At 54.0% G+C, this 20576-nt stretch overlaps 1 protein-coding gene across 1 annotated transcript in view; it reads right to left on the bottom strand.

Annotated features, from left to right (window-relative positions):
* The window catches only part of SLCO2B1 (solute carrier organic anion transporter family member 2B1), a 45524-nt gene extending 39340 nt beyond the window's left edge, over nt 1-6184 (bottom strand). The window contains exon 1 of the mRNA XM_028116017.2: nt 5962-6184. Coding sequence (XP_027971818.1) covers nt 5962-5977 — 16 coding nt within the window. The 5' untranslated portion in view covers nt 5978-6184. The remainder of the gene's footprint in view (nt 1-5961) is intronic.
* Nucleotides 6185-20576: the final 14392 nt, after the last annotated feature.

Genomic DNA, 20576 nt, shown 5'->3' with positions numbered 1-20576 from the left:
GTTGTGGGGCAGCGCATGGCAGTCCTACCTGGTGGCACATCTGGCTTCTAGACGTTTTGGGGGGCTTGCGCAATGCTTGCTTTCTGAGTGTTTTTAAGTTAGTGGCCAGCATTTAAAAACGGGAAATTTCACACAAAACTCCAGATTTTTTGCTTTTTCCTGAAAGATTAGCCGATGTGGCAATCCTGGGCCCACATTCTCATATAGCGATACTCAGCTGGCCCAAGATGCAATTTGCGCTGTTGGAGTCTCTTTGTGGGGATAGGGGGGTGCCTGCCTGGTGTGTTTTCAGGGACCCTCTTCATCTGTCTGTGACTCCACAGCAACACTGGGCTGGGGAGCCCCCTGGACAGGAAGCCAGGGCTGGGTTGAGCCTTTGAGGGGCGCATAAACAGGGCCAGAGAGGACCATGACTTGCCCAGGGTCTCCACATGGGAAGAACTGGTCTCTGCTGGTTCTAGAAGTAACAATGAAGATTCATTCCACACACCCTGACAGCTCTCCAAGGCAGGCTGCTGGGGACTCAGAGGCCAGCAGCCCCAGTCCTTGCCCTCAGGGAGCTCCCAGTGTCTGGGGGTGGGGGTAGGTGGGGAAGCAGACATCCAACACAGAATCCCAGTGACATGAGCTCACTGAGGTAACAAGGAGTTTCGAGACTACAGAAACACAGCAGAGACCCTAGCCTAGATTGCAAGGTTCTGGAAGGCTTCTTAAAGCAAGAAACATCAGAGGAAAGGGCAGAAATATCAAAGTACAAAGAATGCTCAGGGAACAAATGGTCTGGCAAGGCTGGAGCACTGGGGCCACGGTGGGGGTGTGGCGGGGGGCTGGGGCTAGACTGGTTGGAGGAGCCGGGCTATGATGAGCCCGAATGACAGGCTGAAGGGCTGGGCTTTGTTCTGAGCCCAGGGATGAGGTCTGATTTGGCTACCTGGGAAGACCTCCGTGCCTGTGAGGGGAGAGTGGAAGAGTCAGGCGATGGGCAGGGACCAGGGAGAAGGCAGGAGTGGGGTCCAGAGCGGCGAGTGACCATGGGGCCTGGGCTAGGTAGTGGCTAGGAGAGTAATGAACTGAGGTACCACAGTGGGGAGGTAGGATGGGCAGGACTTGGTGGAAGATCAGCTGTGGGGGGTGCAGGAGGCCGAGGAGTCCTGGGGGCAGGGGTGGAGCAGGGAGGCACAGCTCTGCATCTGGGCCTACCATCATTGAGGGCCGGGATTAAAACGCGGTGGTGAGTTCAGCCTTGGCCATGGTGAGTTTGGGGTGGTGGGGCAGGGGGGGTGGTGCACCAAGGGAGAGATGTTTAGGGGGCTGTGGGCTCTAGGAGAGCCCATGAGAGGATACGGGCTGGAGTCAGCTCTCTGGCTGTCCGGAGACAAGAGTGGAAAGAGGGTAACAGAAGCCACAAGTGGGCAACCTGCCCAGCGAGAGTGAGACGCCTCCGGCATAGGCCCCATCTGAAGAGAACAGAGCAAAAAGAAGCACCTACCCTGGAACTGTGTTCAGATGCCATGTGGGGGGAGGGGGCAGTGTCACAAAGGTGCCAAGATGTTTTTGGAAAACCTACCAGCTTCCAGCACTGACACACCCATAGCCCGAGCCTGGGAAGGGAAATTTTCCCAGCAGCAGATATTGGGCAATCCGTCCCTCATAACAATGACAGATACTTCTCCGGAGTTAGTGGAGTAGAAGGAAGGCAGCGTGGCCAACTCCTTCCTTGAGCCCTTACCTCCTAGATTGTTCTGTATGCCCTCAGCTTGCTGGTCCCTCCTACCTAGCTCCTGCGGCCCACGCCTGCTGTCTCGTCTTCCGTAAAACCCCCTCCTGGGCCGGTTCCCTCAGACCTTCCTCTGGGCTGCAGGGCTGGTCAGTCTCCTGCACTATTTAAGTCCCCCTGATGAAGCAGTAAGCTCCCCAGGGCAGCATCTGTCCCATCCTATGTCCTGATGGACCATGTCCCTGCTGAAATCCTCTAGGTCAGAAGACTTTGGAATCAAATATTTGCTTTGCCACATCGGAGCTGTGTGACCTTGGGCAGCTTAGTTAGCCAATGTCAGTTTCAGTTTCCTTCTCTGGGAGCGAGAGAAGAGGGCCGGTTTCATGGAGTGTTTGTAGGATTGTTGTCCCCAACAATAGGTGGCCCCCTCCTCCCTTCCCACCACCGTCTATACCATGTGAGAACGGACATCTCAGCCTCAAAAGGTCAACAACCGCTTTTTTGGGAACCGCTCCTGTCTCATTTACCCGCCCCTAGTGAACAGTGTTCTCTGGCCCCATAGACGCTTGCCATTCTCCAAATTCAACCTATTCTTTTCACCCTTCTGCCTTTGCACATGCTGGACCCTCAGCCTGGAGTGTCCTTTCTCGCCAGCAAACCACTTCTCATCTTTCAAGGCCTGGCCCAGCTTAAAAACATGATTGTTGAACCGAGCTAAGCTGAGGGAGGGAGAAGACGGGGCTGGAGCATGGGAATGTGGGAGGAGGGGCTCAGGTTGGGGTGGGGGTGGGCTGGGGGGCCCTGCATGCCCCAGTTTCCAGTGCGGCCCGAGTGAGCTCCTGGAGGGGGTCAGCGAGCTTCTGGAGGGGAAAGAGTCGGAGGCACGAAGGGCTTGGCTGTCATCATTGGGAAATTCCTCCTTGCAGGGCTTCTGGTGGTCTGCTGGGATGACAACAGCATGGTTGAGGTCCAGCTCTTGCTGGCCTCCCAGCTGTTGTTTCTTGAGGAAGATCGTGCAGGGTGGGGGAGGAGGCCAAGCACTTTCTGGTGGTTTCCAAACTGGGTCAGGCACCCTGTGCTGGGACTTTCTGTTCCCAGTTCCAGCCCTGGCTATCCCAACTAGAAAGATGACATTAAAAACAGTGTGGAGGGCCTGGGGGGCAGGGTGAGCCCTGAGCACATAGGGAATCCAGGTCAGTCTCCTTCAGCCTAAGGCTCAGAGAGAGGTGGCCATTGGCTTTGGCCACGCTGCCCACCCCTCCCCGCCCCGACCACGAGTCCCAGCTCATCTCTCTGTGTGCTTACATTTACCCCCTAGGGCCCTATTATACCCAACCTCACTCCATCCCATGAGTCTCCAGTCCTCAACCTAGAGTAGGCTTTCAAAACAGGTTGGCGGGAAGGAAGGAATGTCCTGGGAGGAGACAGGGAGTGGAGGGAGGACAGCTTAGGCACGGAGACTTCCCCAGATCCTCACATCTGCTGAGCCCGTGCTGAAATCTGGGGCCCCAAGAATGGTTCAAATCCGACCCCACCTCCAGGAAGCTCCCAGTCTGGGGAGGGAGGCACTGTTCTCCATCATTTCAAGCATTAACGCTTAGGGCTCTGGGCTGCAGCCCATGAGGGATGGCAGGCACCAAGTTTACTTCTTTACTTTTTCCCGGCCCCCAGGGTGCAGCTGAAGTTGGGGCTGGCACCCTGGACACAGCCCAGCCCCCTTATCACCGATGGGGAGATCTGACCCTTCCCCTGCAGAGGGGCCTTTGCTGCACTTCTCCTTCCAGAGACAGAAGATTGGGCTTCTCAGTATAGGAAGAGACCAAATGACCACCTCAGCCAACCCCCTCCATCTGTCACACAGAGAAAGTGAGTCCCAGAAAGGGACAAAAGCAGAGGGGGCTTTGAATGCCTAGCCCCTGACTGTAGGGTTTAGGCAAGCCTGCCATCTGGTTCACAGCTGCCTGAGATCAGGCCCAGTAGGCAAGGCCTCGCCTGGGAGGAAATAACCACCCCAACCCCACCCATTCCCCAGTCACTCGCACCCAGAGAATAGTTTGCTTTGTCCAGAACCAGTGGAGAAGCGCCCAAGTCTTGGGTGGAGTCTCACTAGTGTGGGGTCTGCGGAAGAGAGGAGGGAGCCCCGAGGGTCATGGCAGAGAGAGGAAAGAGCTTTGGCATCAGGACAACCTGCCCCCACTCTGCTGGCCCCCACTCTGCTGCTCCCTTGCTGGGTGACCTTGGGTGAGACCACTTGCCCTCTTGGAGCATCTGTTTCCTCAACTTTTAAAAAAGGGTGAGAGAATGTCACTGAATTCTCATACAGCCAGTGACGCAGAGCTCAAAGTTTGACCTGGGGCTGCTAGTTCTTTCCTTTGCCCTACTTATCTGCCCCGGATTGATGCACTTTGAACCCAGGACGGCTGGAAAGCAGCAGAAACAATACGAGCAACAAGAAAAGATGAACCTCGAAGAAGAGAAGTCAAGCAGCAGACGTGAGATATGTTACTTCTAGCTGGGGAATCCGTCTGGAAGACTTCCTGGAGAAGCTGATGTTTGGAGGAGTTGGCAAATGGCAAATTTCACCAGAACCAGTGAAGAAACGTGGGCAGATACCTTCCTGGTGGAGGTAAAAGCTGTGAGCAAAAAGCAGAGGTAGGAAAGAGGCTTCTCTGAAATCACAAAAGGAATGGCCTCGGGAGATCAGTTTCTCCAACTCCTCCCCCACAGACAGGGAAAGCTCTGCCTGTTGCCGAAGGGCACATGGTGAGCTGGTGGTAGGGCTGGGCTGAGAGCCAGATCTGACCCTGATTCCTCTCTCTGATGTCTGCCCCTGGCTAGGACAGCTGACCCCTCTCCCTCACGCAAGCTGGCCCCTGCTCTTTTCCCAGGCTCCAGTCTCTATACCCTGCTCCACCTGCATTCCCATACCCCTCAGATGTCCTCATACCAGAAGGAGCTCAGGGTGGGGCCCAGGAAGCAAAGCCAGAGGTGGCCCCCGGTGGCCCAGTGGGCAGACGGAGGATCAGCCTCCTGCTGTATGTGTGGGAGGTCGGGGCGGCTAGAGAATAGTCTAGAGTTGAGCCCTGCAGGGGTCAGAATAACAGTGGGGTGAGGGGGACAAGCCAATACAGCCAAAGTCTCTAGTTTCTTCCCATACCTGTAGGGTCACAACCCTCCCATCCTGCAGCGAGCCAAAGCTGATGGGTAATTTGGTCTGTCAGTGGCCCATCTCCAAACCAACCACCCAAGTCTGACCTCATTGTCATCTCTCCGGCAAGGCCCCCAGAGGAAGCATCCACCCCACCCTTCCTGCCATGCCAGGGTCCCCAAGCCGCGTCAGGCCGCCCACGAAGCCCTCGGTGCCGCCCGCACAAGCCAGGGAGGAGGTTCAGTCCTGCCTGAGTGGGCGTGAGGCTAACACAGCCAACAGGGGACAGACAGCTGGAAGGAGACCAGAGGTGATCACTGCAGGGCACCGTGTCTGAAGACCCTTTGTTTCTTCCACCTCCCTCCTCTGCCCAAGAAGTGCTCAGCGGGGCGCTCCGTTCCCAGAACCTCCGCCCTCTCCACGTGGTGCGTGTCACGCTGCAGGCTGGGTTCTGCAAGCCTCTCTCTGAACCCCTTTCTCTTCTGTGCTGAGCTTTCGGATTCTTCGTGGCAGGCCTGCCTGTCTCTCTCCTGTCTGTCTCTGTCTGCTTCTCTTCATTTCCCCCTGTCTCTTCTGCAGCCTTCTCTCCGGGGCGGACCTCCTTCCCTGTCCCTGCACAGTCCTGCAGACACCTGTTGGCCTTTGTCTTCTCCTCTGTCCCAGCCTTTGTCTGACTCCCTATCTCTGGACTTCCTCTGTCTCTGACTCCACTTTTGTCTGTATATTTGTCTGCTTTGTCTGTCTTTATCTCTGCCTGCTTTGGACGGGGAACAGGGCTCAGTGAGGGGCTCGAGTGCCCCGACTTTCCATTGTCCTCTCAGCATCTCTGTCTCATCAAGGAAGGTAGGCTGGGTTCCCCGCCTCCAGCTGAGTAAACAGCGTCCCTTCCTGCCCCTTGCGTCATTCACTCATTCATTCAAACACTTTCTCTAGGTCTGGCCTTGTGGCTGGCTCTGTGTGGAGGAACCGCGAGTCCCCCAGCCCACCCCACCCAGTACACCCATTTTGGCTCCACAGCCTCCTCACCCTCCACACTGGGAATGTGGCCCCCAGACTCCTTCCCAGTGCCCCTTCCTTAATTTCATCCAAGACTTACCTATTCTGGGTCCCATGATTCATGGGGTGCAGTGAATTCCTATTTCAATGTCAAGAGGCAGGCAGGGGAGGGAGTGAGACCTTATCAGGGGCCCCTGGAGACAGCAGCCACGAGCCACCGAAGGGAGGCACTAATGTGGAGACTCCAGGCACTGGGGCCAATGCTGCTCGGGCCACACTGGATCACAGCCACCTCTTCTGAGATGGGGTAGGAATTCCTGTAATACTTGACTCCACTCTCCCAGGACCTGCCTCATCCAGTTACTGGTTCCTTCTGGCTCTCTCTCTCTCTCTGAATTCCTCTGATCTTTGGCTGGGACAGCCCAGGGCCAGAGTGGTGCAGGAGGCTGGGTTTCTTTCGATCCAGCCCCGCTGCTGGGAGGAGGCTGCTGTGTCACCTCCCCTCAGCCTGTTCCTTCACATCCTCTCGCCTCAGCATTCCCCGGGATATTTTCTCTTCCTCCATTAGCAGTAGAGAGGTGGCGGGCAGAGGGGATGCTGATGGTCCCCAAGCCCTGGTCTCATTCAGTCTGGATTCTCCAGTCTCCTCATGCACTCCCATTCTCAAGCTGTCCCCCACCAAGCTCTTGTCCCCCACCACATCCTGTCACCTTCCATGAGCCCCATAGAGAGCCCCTCTTCCCCCAGGGTCCCCCTTCCCAGAATCCCTGGCCCCCTGAAGATCTCAACCCCTCTCACTAAACCCCCATCTCCTCTCTGAGCTCGGAAGATCCAGAGCAAGGAGTAAGTCCGTTCACCGGGATTCACAATGGCCAGCCCGCCTTAAGGGACTCACGGCAACAGCTCATGAAGTGGAGCTCCATCTTGGTGGAGGGGGTCGGGGAGGAGAAGGGCAAATCTGCAATTTCAAGAGTTTTCTGGATTGAAGGCTGAGGATGGAGGCCTTGGAGCCAGACAGACCTGGGTCTCATTTCAGCCGGCTACATGGTCTTTGACAAGTTTCTATATCTCTGAGTATCATTTCCCTCATCCATAAAGAAAGGACAGCTGACCCCTCACTTGTAAGGCTGCTGTGTAAGTTCAGCGAGCAAGAAAAAAGCCAAGCCTGAAGGCCTGGAGCTCAGAGAAGGAAGCCACAGAGGCAGGTCTCAGAACAGGCCAGCAGAGGAAACATACCGGTTTGCCTTTCCCAGCTTGCTCAGCACTCGCACGTGAGGCCCTTCCGGGTCTGTCAGCCCTCTAGGCCAGCTGCTTATTCCCCCATTTTATGGATGAGGCACTGAGTCTCAGTAACTGCCCAGAGATCACCCAGCTAGTAGGTGGTGGGGCCATGCCTTGAACCTTTGGTGCTAGAACCAGGCTTATTCTTCCACCCAGGCTGCATTTTCTGAGGAAGACCTCTGGGTTTCCCCAGATCCAAGATACAGAAGTGAACTTGACCCAGGTCTAGGAATAAGGTCTTTGCATGAAATGGGGATGTGGATTTGGAATCCAACTTTCAGGGTACAGTGATAAGAGAAATATCCATGGACCCCACTTGGCTCCCAGGGGCTATATGAGGGAGCTGGTGGGAAGCAGGGAGTCTTTGAAATAATCAGTGTACAGCCTGGCACATAGTGGCCCTCCATAGATACTCGTTGCCTGACTGTCTTTGAGAAACCAGGAATGTGAATTCATGACCACCATACTAGGAAAGGTCAATCGTTGGCTCAGATTGATATAAAGACCAGGCCCTGCTCCTGCTTGAGAAAACCAAATTGGTTCTATTTCTGTGTATTACTGAAGTCAGTAGTGCGAGTCTTCACAGAGACTGGCAGAGGTGCCAACTTCAGACTCCAAATTGCAGGTGCATGGTTAAGAGAGAGAAGGTCCCTTTAGGCTTTCTGGAAACTCAGTTGCCTCCATCTTGGCTTCAGAGGTGAAAAATTCTATACGTGGATTGCTCTGGGTACCTGTCGGGCCCAGCTTGGCTGGCTAAGTTCAGCTCATCAGTCTTTGAGTGAAACAATGCACAACGCTCCCCAAGGCGTGGAACATACCATAACCTCCGACATGAGTGCTCTTCATTTATCTCTTCGGCCTCCCCAGGTTGACGTAGCCCGGTCCGAGAATATTCCTGAACTCATCTATGGAATTGGAATAAGGGTCAGCTACCCAGCAGCGTCTGGGAATTAGGCTAACGGGCCTTCGGGGGCTCTTGGGCTAATCCCTCTGTGACGTCCCATCATGGGTAGCCGCAGCTTGTTCAACCAACCTGCTTTGCACCCCTGCTTTACCACTTGCCAACATAGTGTTTGCCGAACCCCGTGCATTTTACAGAGCCCCATGGTGTGTGTAGATTGCAACACCATCTGCAGATTCCCACAGTTTGCAAAACTTGATGCCTTTTTTAGAGTCCCACGCTGTTGGCAAAGCCCAGCATGGCTCGCAGAACTTCTGAGGCCCCATGATGCATGCACAGTCTTGCGTCTCATGCTGAGCCTGATGCTGTTCGTAAAACCTTGGGCTGTTTGCAGAACCCAGGCCCTTCCCTTCTTTAATAAGTCAACCCATGTAGGGGGTTTGCAAACCCAGAAAAATAGGACAGTCTTCATTTTATAGAACTATCTGAATTTGGGTGTAACAGAATAGTGCTGAGCTCCGGACCGGAGACCTCAGTTCTGGTCACAGCTCTGTCACTAACTAGCTATGGGATTTGCAGCAAGTCCTCCCTCCTCTCTGGGTCTCAGTCTTCTCATCTGTTAAATGGAGACCATCACCTCCCACCTCCCACCTTCAGGACTGTCATGAGTGTCACTGTGAGAAGGCCCAGAAGATGGGGAGGCAGCGGTAGCAAGGGGAAGAGTAGCCAGAGGCTCCTTCCTGAAAAAGGCTCCAAACTGCCATCTCAGCACCTCTGCTCCCACTTCCCTTCAGCCTGGCAGCCAGGAGCCGGATGTCTATAAATGAGCCTTTGGCTGGGCAGACAAGTGAGGACCTCAGTCAGAGTTCTAGCCTTCCCCACCCCCAGACGCTGCCTGGGGTCAGAACCCAAGCTACACAGCCATGCTCCCATGCATGGCTCATTTAATCTGCTCAAGGAGGGCTGTGTCATACTTATTTCACCCATGAGGACCCTGACACTCAGAGAGTCCTTGTGTCTTGCCCAGAGCTACAAGTCAAACAGACAGCAGGGGCCGGGATCCGAGCCAAGGACAGCAAAGATGGACGCATGGTACCTAGAAGGTCAGAGCAGGAAGGAAACTGGAGCACATTTCATTCAATCCTTCCCTTGTTCCGACTGGGAGACTGAGGCCTGGAGAGACCACAGGGAAGTCATTGTCTCTCCTTAGGCTTTAGTTTCTCTCTCTGGTGGATGAGAAAAAGACCCCAGCCTGCCAAGGGTTCAGGATTTTATCCCTCTTTGTTGGCACAGCTCTTGGATCAAGACAGAAAATTTCCGAATCATGCGAGGAGAAGCGCAGGTCTGCAGGCAGGTGGGTGCATGGCCTGGCCACTCAGCCCGGCCCACCTTGGCTCAGCACAGTCACTAGCACCTCCAGCCCACCCAGCCTTGCACAGCATGCTCTCTCTACAGCTTACACTCCCCTGGAGGTTCCTCCTTGGCAAGCCCTTTTGCCCCAACAGCAGCTTTCCCCTGGGTCCAACGGCATCCACCTCCCACCAGGTTCTCCCTCCAGGCTGGAGAGGATATGTACTATGCTAGAAACTCTGCATCCCTCCCTGAATGTGGCAGCCCCAGGCCCCAGAAAGAGCATGAGCTTGGGCATCAGACAGGTCAATCCTGATACAGTAGATTTTTTTTTAAAACAGTTTATTTCTTTATTTGACAGAGACATAGTGAGAGCAGGAACACAAGCAGGGGGAGTGGGAGAAGGAGAAGCAGGCCTCCCGCTGAGCAGGGGGCCCGACGTGGGGCTCGATCCCAGGACCCTGGGATCATGTCTGGAGCCGAAGGCAGACACTCAGCGACTGAGCCACCCAGGTGCCCCTGATGCAGTAGATTTTTGAGACTCAATCTCCTCATCTGTAAAATCAAGATAACAGGACCCCTTGAGGCAAAGTCGCAATAAGCCTCAACTATCTCGCCCTATCTTCAACTTGGTATGTGCATAGGAGGTTGTAATCTCTTGTAATCTCTCCCAAAGCCCAACTGGGTGACCTGAGGCTAGTCACTTGCCCTCTCTGATCTTCAGTGCCCTTGTCTGTGAAATACCTTCTCAGCGCTGTCATAAGGCTCAGAGGAGCTAATGGATGGATTAGTGCTTGCTAAGTTCTAAGAGCTGAGCATTAATAATGAGCCATTATTAATAGGGTGACAATGGTAATAGGGTGATTCTTGTAATTCTGCAAGCAGAGGATGAGGAGGAAGTAAATCATGGCAGGTCTGACCTGACTGACAACCCCACGGGAATAAATCACCAAGAAGGGCCCCTGAGGTGGGAGGGAGCTCAAGGGCAAAGTTAGGGCTCTGCAGGCTGGCTGGGGGGGGCCCTTGTTAGCAGCTGTCATTCTACGGGCACTGCAGGGCTATACCCTCTCACGGGGTCCAGACTGGGTGCTGGCTGGCCCGTGGCTCCCAGCCCTGGCTCTGCCACCAACACACTGGCGTTGGTCAGATCCTATTTCTGCCTGGTCCTCAGTTTCCTTAGATAATGGTCGGGGGGGTGGGGCAATAAAAAGAAGGATCTCATTCTGCTCCACCCCAGTCTTTGGGGAAGAACCACGTGAGCTAACGGATGTACCACTGCTTTTGTAAAGTGTCAGGTGTGGGACATGAGGGATTATGGTTATTAATAATTTGGCTCCTGGGAGAGAGGACATGGGGGAGGGACGCAGTAAAGGCTGGGAGAGGAGACGGAGGGGAGCCAGCCCCAGCCCCTGACTGCAGGGAGTTGGAAGCAAGGGTTCCAACTCCCAGACGACTTTGCAACACTGCCCCCTGGGGGCCAGAGAGCAGGTCGGTGCCCCAGGTTTTTCCTCCGAGACTCCTCCAGTCAGGGAAAGGGGGCAGAGGCCCACCGCCCCAGGAGGCTGAAGTGGACAGGCTGGGGGGAGCCCAGCGAAAGCAGTCACAGCCTGCCCCTGCCTCTCCCCTCCCTTCCACAACTGCCTATTCGCTCCACAAGTCCTTCAAGCTGGCCCCGTTCTCCCATCCTGCCGGCCCCACCCTGGTCCAGACCACCAGACGCTCTTGCCTGGGCCCTGCTCCAGCCTCCTCCCCAACCTCCAGCCCATCTTCCTTCCAGCCTGAGGGAACTTGCCAACCCTTAAATTTGACCATGCCCCTCCCTGCTTAAAACTCAGCCCTGTCCCGCTCTCCCCAGCGTCCTCGGGAGCAAGTGCCCCTGTCTCTCAGATCAGTGTCTCCCCTTTGCAAATGAGACAAAATAGCGGATGGTCAAGGACCAGGCTTTGGGGGCAGGACCACTGGGCATGACTCCTGGCTTCTCCACCTGGTAGCTGGATTACTTCTCTGCTTGTTTGTAAGTTTTTTTGCATTGTGGTAAAATAGACACAGCCTAAAATTTACCCTTTTAACCATCGTACGTGTACCATCCGGGGACATGAAGTGCATTCACAGATTTGCGCAGCCAGCCCCACCACCTGTCTCCACAACTGTTTCGTCTTCCCAAAGGGAAACCCCATATCCGTGTGTTACTCAATTCTTGTTGCCTCTGTGTTCTCATCTGCAGGATGGGGCTCATAAGCGGCAGTCTTCGCAGAGTGCCTGGTGAGTGCTCAATCAGCATCACCAGTATTGTATTCTTTTGAGGCACTGGCTCCGGAGGGCGCATGCGCAGCACAGCACCGGTGATCTACAGAAACCCGAGGGCCCTTTATTCCCTGGGCTTCATTTCTGGGACTTGGGCAGAGTTTATGACAGCTGCTGGGGAAGCATGCCGCATGCTTCATCTAGGAAGATGAGTCACTTCCTCCCTGATGGGCTTGCGAGCCTGCAGATGGGGAAGGCAGGAAGCCGAGTGCACAGGCAGCTGATCTCAGCCGGCCGGCCCTCCGCAGATGCTCAGGTGAGGATTGCTGGGGCAAAGAGCATTCTGTCTGGCGTTTGGGCCCAGTCTGGGCCAGGGCAGGACACACAACTGGCCTCTGCTCTAACTCAGTGCCGTTTATCTGGAGCATTGTCAGTTTGCATTTTGTTTGGTTCTCTCCTTCTCCCACTCCAGCCGAACACACCTACCCTCCCCACTTTGCACACACTCTTCCTAGCTTCACTCGCTCTGACTGTTCTGGCACTCATGCCTAAAACACTCTCACTGTCAAAGTGACGCTGTCCTTATTTAAAGGCCTGCCCTTTTTTTGTCCTCTGGGTGAAACACAGATGCGTCTTCCTGGGGGAAGGGAGACACCAGGCCTGAGATATCCCAAATGGAGCAGACCTGGTCTCTGGCAAGGGCAGGGGTGGATCTCTCCAGCAAATCCCAGCCCAGGCCCACAGAATCCCTTCCTAGGGGTCCTTAGGTTGCAGACTCCTGTCTCTTGAGTTGAAAACATCGAACCGTCTTCCAGAAATAGCCACAAGGAGAGGCAGTTCAGCATAAGCAAACCAATCCAGTCTTTGGAGTCACTTAGGCCTGAGCTTTGCCAACAACCAGCTATGTGGAATCGGACAGCCACTTCACTCTTCTTCTTTTATTTTTTAAAGATTTATTTATTTATTTTAGAAAGAGAGAGAGTGAGCAGGGGAGGAGGGGCAGAGGGAGAGGGACAGAGAGTCCCAAGCAGACTCTGCTCTAAGCACAGAGCCCGACACGGGGCTCAATCTCATGACCCCGGGATCACGACCTGAGCTGAAACCAAGAGTCAGTAGCTTAACTGACTACACCACCCAGGCACCCCATCCACTTCATTCTTCTAAGCCTCAGTTTTGTCAGCTATAAAATGGATACAATAAATATGACTGGCATTCATGAATCACATGCCAAACACTGTTCTAAGCACTTTCCTTGCACGGACTCAGTTAATGTTCCCAACTACCCATTAGAGCCCCCAGTTTACAGATGAGGAAGCTGAGGCACAGAGATGTGAGGAGACTTGCCCAAAGGTACACAGCTGTTAAGAGGCAGAACCAGGATTTAACCTAGACAGTCTGGCTCCAGAACTTGTGCTCAGAATCATGGCACTTAACTATCTCAGAGGGCTAGTTTGAGGACTCAGTCATCTGTCTACCAGTCCCTAAACCATGGCCTTGAATAGAGTTGAGTACAGAGCTAAGCACTTTTGACAGGGGTCCACGCCTATTCTACTGATCACCGTCTGAATGACCTTGGGTGTGTCACTTTCCTCCTCAAATCTCAGGTTTCCCTCCCACAACAGAAAGAGCTTGAACCCCAGCAGGTGATTCCTAGATTTTGCTCCAGCCCAGACACCCTCCTGATGTCCACCTGTTCCTGGGGTCCCCCAGGCACCTCTGGCTCAGCAAGAGCAACTGTTGGCCTGGAGACCTGCTCCTCCTAGTTCCCTCCTAGGCCTCTACTGAAACCCAGTCTCACTGGAGTCAGGTCCATCCCTGACCCCCATCCCTCCCCACAGCCCACGGCAGCTCTGTCCTTCACATTCCTGTCTTCTTCTCCCTGTCCCCCTTAGCTCAGAGTCCATTCCTCATTCTTCCAGACTCTTGCAGTCCCCGTTTTCTTCTGTGACTCCAGTTTCCTTGTTCGAATTCATCTCCCCCATTCTCCCAGAGTCATCCTTCCAAACCCCAATCTCATGGCACCCAGCCCTGCTCATCAGAGCAAAGCTTATTTTTTAGCTAAAAATTGTTGTTTGTCATCACATACCTATGACCTACCTTACTGGTCTCCCCACCTACCCTGGTCCTCCGCCCAGAGCATACCACACACACTCATGTCTTGGTACCCATACACATGCAGTGTCCCCCTGGTCAAATGCCCTTCCTCCCTTTGTCACAGAATTAGCACTCACCCTGCAAGGACCACTGCCAACTGCCCCCTCCCCCAAGTGTTTCCTGACTCAGGAAGAAAATGGAGGAGGTCTGGATCATATCCTGGTTCTCTATGTGACCCTGGTCAGTGAGCATTGAACAAGCTGGCCATACCCTCAGGGAACTTTTCATCAGCCAGTTCCTCTGCCTCCAGCCTTCTAGGGTGAAAAACCTCAGAGGAGAAGACCTCCAGGGGACAGTGATAGAAAACTTCACAGCCTTCACATTTTGCAAAATACTCTCACCTAGAGTATCTCACCAAACCTTCACTGTGCTGGTGCTGTTACCCCCACTCACTCAGGGGAGACAGAAGCAGAGAGAAGGCAGTCTTTTGCCCAAGTGGAGCTGGTAGGTGGAGGAGCTAGGATTTTAACCGCCGCCCCCCTCCGCCCCCGGGCATTAGGCCCCCAAAGCTGATGCATCACTGCCTCCTGGTGGTGGGAAAGATAGTGATGAGAGGGCCGGAGACCCCAACCCTGGGTCCTGATTCTGGACTCTCCTTCTAGGAGAGTCCCGCTCCATGGCCTCCTGCCCACAGCTGGCAAGGCAGCCTAGGTTCTCCCTGAATGTATTTATACCTTCCCTTTCCTCCTTGGCACTTTCCTTTTCCAGCCTCTCGAGTCTGCTGGAGCTTCACGCCGTGAGGGTGAGGAGCGGTAGGGGCGAGACAGGGAGACAGAGTGTCACCGACTTTCCAGGGCAGAGGCGTGGCTGCTGGCCTCTGTGCAGGTGGGAACTTCAGAGGGGCCGGGCTGTTTTCTCTTCCGAGCTCAAAAAAGTTCCTGAGATGCACGGGCTCCACCTGGAGACACATCTGGACCTCCCCACTTTCTAAGGAGGGAGAGGTCTGCCCTGTGAATGTTACGGGCCTCCTGGTGGCCCCAGGAGAGAGGGACAGGGCTTGGGCAATCTGGGTGGAGAATGCTTACGACACCAGCTTGCACCTTTCTCCTCTTCTCAACCTGCACCTCATGAGCAAAGAGCTTGCACTCGAGAGCTCCTCACTCAATGGACAAACCCCCATCGTACAGGAGAGGGAGCTCAGCCTCAGGAAGCTAAATGCCAGGCTTGAGTCTGGCGCCAGTCCGGTCTGGTGCCAAGATCTGAGCCCGCCCCGCTATACAGGCTCCAGGTCCCATTGGGTGGAGAGAACAAACTCCCTACAACCTCCACATCTTCACGGAATTTACCCACCATTCTGGTCTGAAATGAGACCCCCCCCCCCCGCGCCCCGCACCACTAAATCTGCAAACTTGCTTTTACACCCCTCCTTTTTTTAACCCCTTCTCCCACCTAACTCACCACGAAGTCTAGACTCTGGGCTCAGAAGCTCCTCTCCTCTGTCGACCATCCTTCCTCTTGTCCCTCTCTACTGGCTTATCTCCACCAACAAATGCTGGGAAATCTGCTCAAGTTATCTCCACTTTAAAAATACAACAAAATCCTCCCTGACCCCTCATTGCCCTCCAACTACACACTTCTCTTCACAGCCAAGCCTCTTGAAAATGCCGTCTACCCCTCTCTCCACTTACTCAGCCCCCAACCTCCCACGCCCGCTGTTCCTCTGGACCTGTTCACCCCAGCGTCGCCAGTGGTCTCTTCCTTACTGGGCCCCCGGACGCTCCCCGCTTCTCAACCTCTGGTCCCTTCGGCGGCTTTACTGCTGCTGGCCGCGCAGGCCGTTTGGAGCTAGCTCCTCTGTGATATCATGGTGGCTGCATTCTCTCTGGGCGTTTCTTTTTTTGTTCTCAGCATCTTTTGCAGACCCTTCTTGTTCTGCCCCCATCTCGTGCTGGTTTCCTCCGAGGTTCTGTCCTTCTCGCTCTACACTCTCTCCCTAGCTCCGTAAAAACAAAGGCTCCCCCCTCAACCCCAAGTCTTTACAACTCAGCTCTCTTTCTCCTGGGCTCCAGACTTAAACCCTCAAACATCTGCTGGACATCCCCACTTGGATGTCCCACTGGCTCCTCAGATACAATACGTCCTAAACGGAACTCCTTATCTTCCTCTGAAAACTTGTCTTCCCACCTGCACTGCCCACCACCCACCGCCATCTGCCTTGTCACCCAAGCCAGGATGCTTGGACTCTTTCATATGCAGTTATCACATTTTGGCCAGTCTGCCCCTTGCAGATTTCTCTGATCCTGGGTAGTAAAAGGCGTGGGCCTTGGAGATGGATAGAATTCTAACAGTGTCTCCCTGTGGGCCCAGAGGAGGGGCCAAAGCAGGCTTCGTGACTTAACCTTTCTGAGCTTCATCGTCTATACAGCAAGGGTAATGAAAACCACCACTCAGATGAGCTGAGATGAAGCAGGTGACCACCTGGGCACATCATTGGCACAAGTAAGCGCTCAGGAAAGGCAGCGGCTTCCGTCATCGGGAATACTGTTACTTCTCCCTATTCCTCTTCTCGCGACACAGCTCCCCGCTGGTCTCCCTGCCTCTAGCCTCTCCCACGAGAATCTGCTCTCCACGTGGCAGTCGGGGTGATCTTTTTGGAATAGGCAGCTGACTGTTAGTCCCCTGCCTGAAGGCTGGTCCTGGTTCTCCCGTGTCTTGGGCTGAGTTGTTATTCTGCGGTCTGGAATTTGAGCCCCTTCTCTCTCTGGCCCCTGCCAACCTCTGTAGCTTCCCTTTTTGAGACTCCCAGTCTCTCCCTCTGTTCTGCATCCCCAATACTCCTCTGTGTGCCCCTTGAACACACCTCCTGCTTTTTCAGCCCTTCCTGACTTTGTCCCTGCCTTATTGGCCTTGAGGGCTCTCCTCATCTGCTTATAATTCATAACCAACCCAAAAGATGTCTTCCATGATGCAAGCCTGCATTGTTCCCTCTTCTGAGCCGTTCAACTCTGTAGTAGTACACATCACACTGGATAGAATTGCTGGTCAGTGTTGTCATTGGCTATCCCTACTAGACTATGTCGATTCACTGTGATCGGGCGGCCGGCACACAGCCAGCTTCATTCAATAGGGAATGAATAGTGAGCCTCCGTTCTAATTTTGAAAAAATAAGCAGCATAGGCAGCCGGGCCTGGTTAATCCAGAGGAGAGCAAGAGCGCTGGGGGCTAGAGGAAGAGGGCTTCCTGGAGGAGGTTGGCCTGAGTTATAATGTGTCTCACATAAAGAGCAAGAGTGAGCAAAAGAGGGCAGGCGAGTGTGAGAGAGTGAAGATCTGGGAAACGGAGTGGCTCCCTGCTCTGTCACACTTGTTCCTCTAGCTTCAAAACACTCAAAGCTCCGCTCCCACCCCCTGGCCAAGAGCACAGGACGGACTTCACACTTACATAGAGAATTTTCACAGACTTTTCCTTCTGTGTGTCCTTGGCTCAGAGGCTAGCCTGAGAAAATGTGAGACCTCAGATCCGCCCGGCCCTTGGCTTGCCATGTGATGGGGCAATTCCTTCCACCTCTGAGCCCCAGTTTCCTCATGTCACATGGGGCTCCCAGTTGTTGCTCGATAGCTGGGAAAACATCCACAGACCACAGAGTTCCGAGCCCCAGTGAGGACTGTTACTCTTATTGTTCCATATCAGCAAAGCCCAGTGGTAGCTGTTAATCGGCCACTTGGGAGTCCCCAGAAAAACATTACTCAGGGCCTCAGCAGAATGGGATCTCGAGGGGGAGAGCCCCAGACGCCTAGTGACGGGCAGGGCCTGGAGGTTTAATGGGGCCAGGCTTAGCCCCAACCTGGTTCTCCCCATTGAGGCAGCGCTGGCCTGGGGAGTGGAGGGAGAAGCTGAAGTGGCCTGGGTTGCCGGTGAGCTGGGCCACCTGCAGAGGTCTTGGGTTCAAAGGCAATGCCCAGAGCTGGTCAGAGCCCAAGGAAGGACAAGGTTCTGGGAGGTCAGGCTTTAGGGGGTAAGCAGGTAGAGACTCTCACCCCGCTTGAGAAGGGCTCTAAGAGAAGGGAGATGGGCTAAAATCTTTCTGCCCCAATTTGTAGCATCCTGGGCAGGCTGGTTCTGCTGCTGATTTGCCGTGTGATTTTAGCCAGGTCATAGCCCCCCTCTGGGCCTCTCCCTTGCTATCAGCAACAATAAGGGAGCAGGACCAGGAGGTCTCCATAAAGTCGAGTGTTGTCTGATTCTGCAGGAATGCTGGAGAGGATTCTCTGAGGTTGTGGGGACAGCCATGCTCCAGTGTCTGTGGAATCACCAAGAAGCAAGATGGGTCCCACTGAGACACTGGCTTTCTAAGAGAGGAGTCACAGTCAATCTCCAGCCCCAAGCAACCCACAGGCCAATGAGGGAAACATGGATGACAACCCCAGAATGATCTGGGCCTCCAGACGGGGAAGCTTCGGTGCCTCTCCCAAGGTGACCCCTTAGCGGGCCTGGGCAAGGAGCCAGGAATGTGGCTGCTAGCGCAGTTCTGCCACCAACACCTGTGTGACCTTGAGCAAGTCACCCCCTTCTTTGGGCTTTTTAAATTTGAAAGATGGGGAGAGAGATGGGGATCGGACTACCCACCTGGTGTTTCAGGAGGCTTCTGGCTCTGATGTTCTGTGATTGCCCAGCAAATCCTGCATGTGCCATTCCCAGGGGCCCAGTCTGAGGAGGGCACAGCCGCTCAGACTCGCAGCGACTCGCAGGGAACACGGTTTGGATTCATTTCAAAGAAATGAGGGAGAAAAGAGGAAACCCTGCTGACCAGTCCATTAGGGGAAAAAGTTGGGTTTCACTCAGGTGAACTGTTTCGGTCATAAATTCATTTATTAAAAAATGTTTGTTGAGACTTCCTGAGGAGCTGGTTGTACCAGGCGCGGGGCACATAACATTTCTGCTCAGGACGTGGGGCCTGGCTACTGTGACATTCTCCTCACAGCTGGGCCCAGTCCATCTCTTCCTTAAGGCATTTCTTGAAATGAGCATTTTTCTAGCCATGTAGAGCCTCCGTTTGGTAACCAGCCCATCTGAAACTGTTGGAAAACACCCTCAGAAGAAAATAGAAATTTATAGCTGTCTCTGACATCAGCCTATGAAAGGGAGAGAGGAAAATAAAACCTTTGGCCTATTTTTCCCTAGGTGGAAGGCAGAGCTTCCCAGTTCTCCAGGTGTCCCAGCTTGGTGGACGGAGGCCAAGGCCAGAGCCCGGAGGCCTGCTTTCCAGGACCAAGCCTGGCAGTGGGCTCCTGTTGCCCTGGGCCTGCTCTCCAGCCCCAGCCCTGTCGATTCTTCGTTTGTGAAGAAAGGACCGGGGACTGGCCAATCTGCAGGGCCCTTTCCGCTCTTACACATTCTGCGACATGAGAAGGGTTTTGTTAAGAGAGAGAGAAGCTGGAGGTGGTCTTGGAAAACCAAGGGGGTACTGCTCACGCCGTGGTTGGGACAGCGAGGCAGTGATCCGAATGTCAGTATACCCTGGCCCCCGATCACTGAGTCAAGGTAAAGGGCGAGCCAACACCTCTCGCAGCTCAGTTCCGGCGGTTGCAGAGCCACCCTTCGGGTCTCAGGGTGGGGTGGGGGGGGTGCCACGGTTGAGTGGTGACCTTCTTCAACCGCCTCTGGGGAGCAGAGTGACTCCCTGCAGAGCGATCCGCCAGCTCTCCTGACACTGGTTCTGAGTCTTCCCAGTTCTCTGCAGTGCCCTCTGAACTGAGGCCAAGAAAGGAAGCCTCCGGGGTGCTGGGCGTAAAATGGCTAATGAGTAACACCTGCCAAGCTGCAGCAGCTAGGAAAGGGGAAGACATATGGAAGGTCCCTGGAGGCTGGGTTTTTTTTATTTTTTTTTTATTTTTATTTTTTTTCCCCAATAGGGAGAATTCATTTTCAACTTGGATTCCATTCAGGAACTGACTCCTTCCCCCAAAGTCACATACAGTACCTCTACCCTTCTGGGATAACAAACATTTGGGTTTGCTGAGGACAGAGCAATTTCCCTGGGGCATGGAAATTTCAGGACTAAAACCAGGCAGCTCTGGGAAAATCAGTTCTGGTTGCACCCTGGATATGACAAAGAGCCAGGATGCAAAGACAGGTCACAGGCACCCAGGTTAGACAGAGACAGATGGAGGGCCCCACTAGCAGCTCCAGAGACAGGGAAGCCATTCTTGGGTTGAGACAGCGGTTGGTAGTGTTCCTTGGAGGCAGCCGCTCTCCCTATCAATACCATAATAAGATGGCCCAGAAAGGGAATCCTCAAGGGAATGGAAATATAGAGACAAGGGATGCTGATTCAAGAGACACAATATCCCAGTCCAGATGGAGTGAGACAATGAGTGGGGTGTAGAAGAGGAATCGAATCCAGAGCTGTACAGAAATGGTTCTCTCGAAGTCTCCAAAGAAGTGTTCCCACCAGTCCTGTAGAGCTCATGAGCTGGAAGCCTCTATCAGAAGCCACTGACAGCCTTAGGCTCAGAGATAGGAAGGTAGAATCAAGGGAACTTTATTACAAAGTATGTAGTTTTCACTGCAGGCTTTAGCTTCGTCATCCTCAACCAGTGATCTTGTTATCTTTCTGAGGTCTCAGGTGAAAGAACTCCACCCAGGAACTGCCGTGTAGAGATCCCCAGACCGGATGGTCTTATGCCAAATGACTGTACTCAAGATTCTAGTGCTAACAGTGGGCAAAGTCTGGTGAGGGTCCCATCAACATTTCCATACCCAGAATGTTCCTCCATCCGTGGTGGCAGGAACTAGGCTACCCCATGAGACCCCCTTAAAAGAGTTACTGAACTAACAAAGAAGCA

The sequence above is a fragment of the Eumetopias jubatus genome, unplaced genomic scaffold, assembly GCF_037043125.1.
Source record: "Eumetopias jubatus isolate StellerSeaLion01/CBP00866 unplaced genomic scaffold, mEumJub1_p1.0 scaffold_13, whole genome shotgun sequence".
Taxonomy (NCBI): domain Eukaryota; kingdom Metazoa; phylum Chordata; class Mammalia; order Carnivora; family Otariidae; genus Eumetopias; species Eumetopias jubatus.
This window is presented reverse-complemented; position numbering and strand designations above follow the sequence as displayed.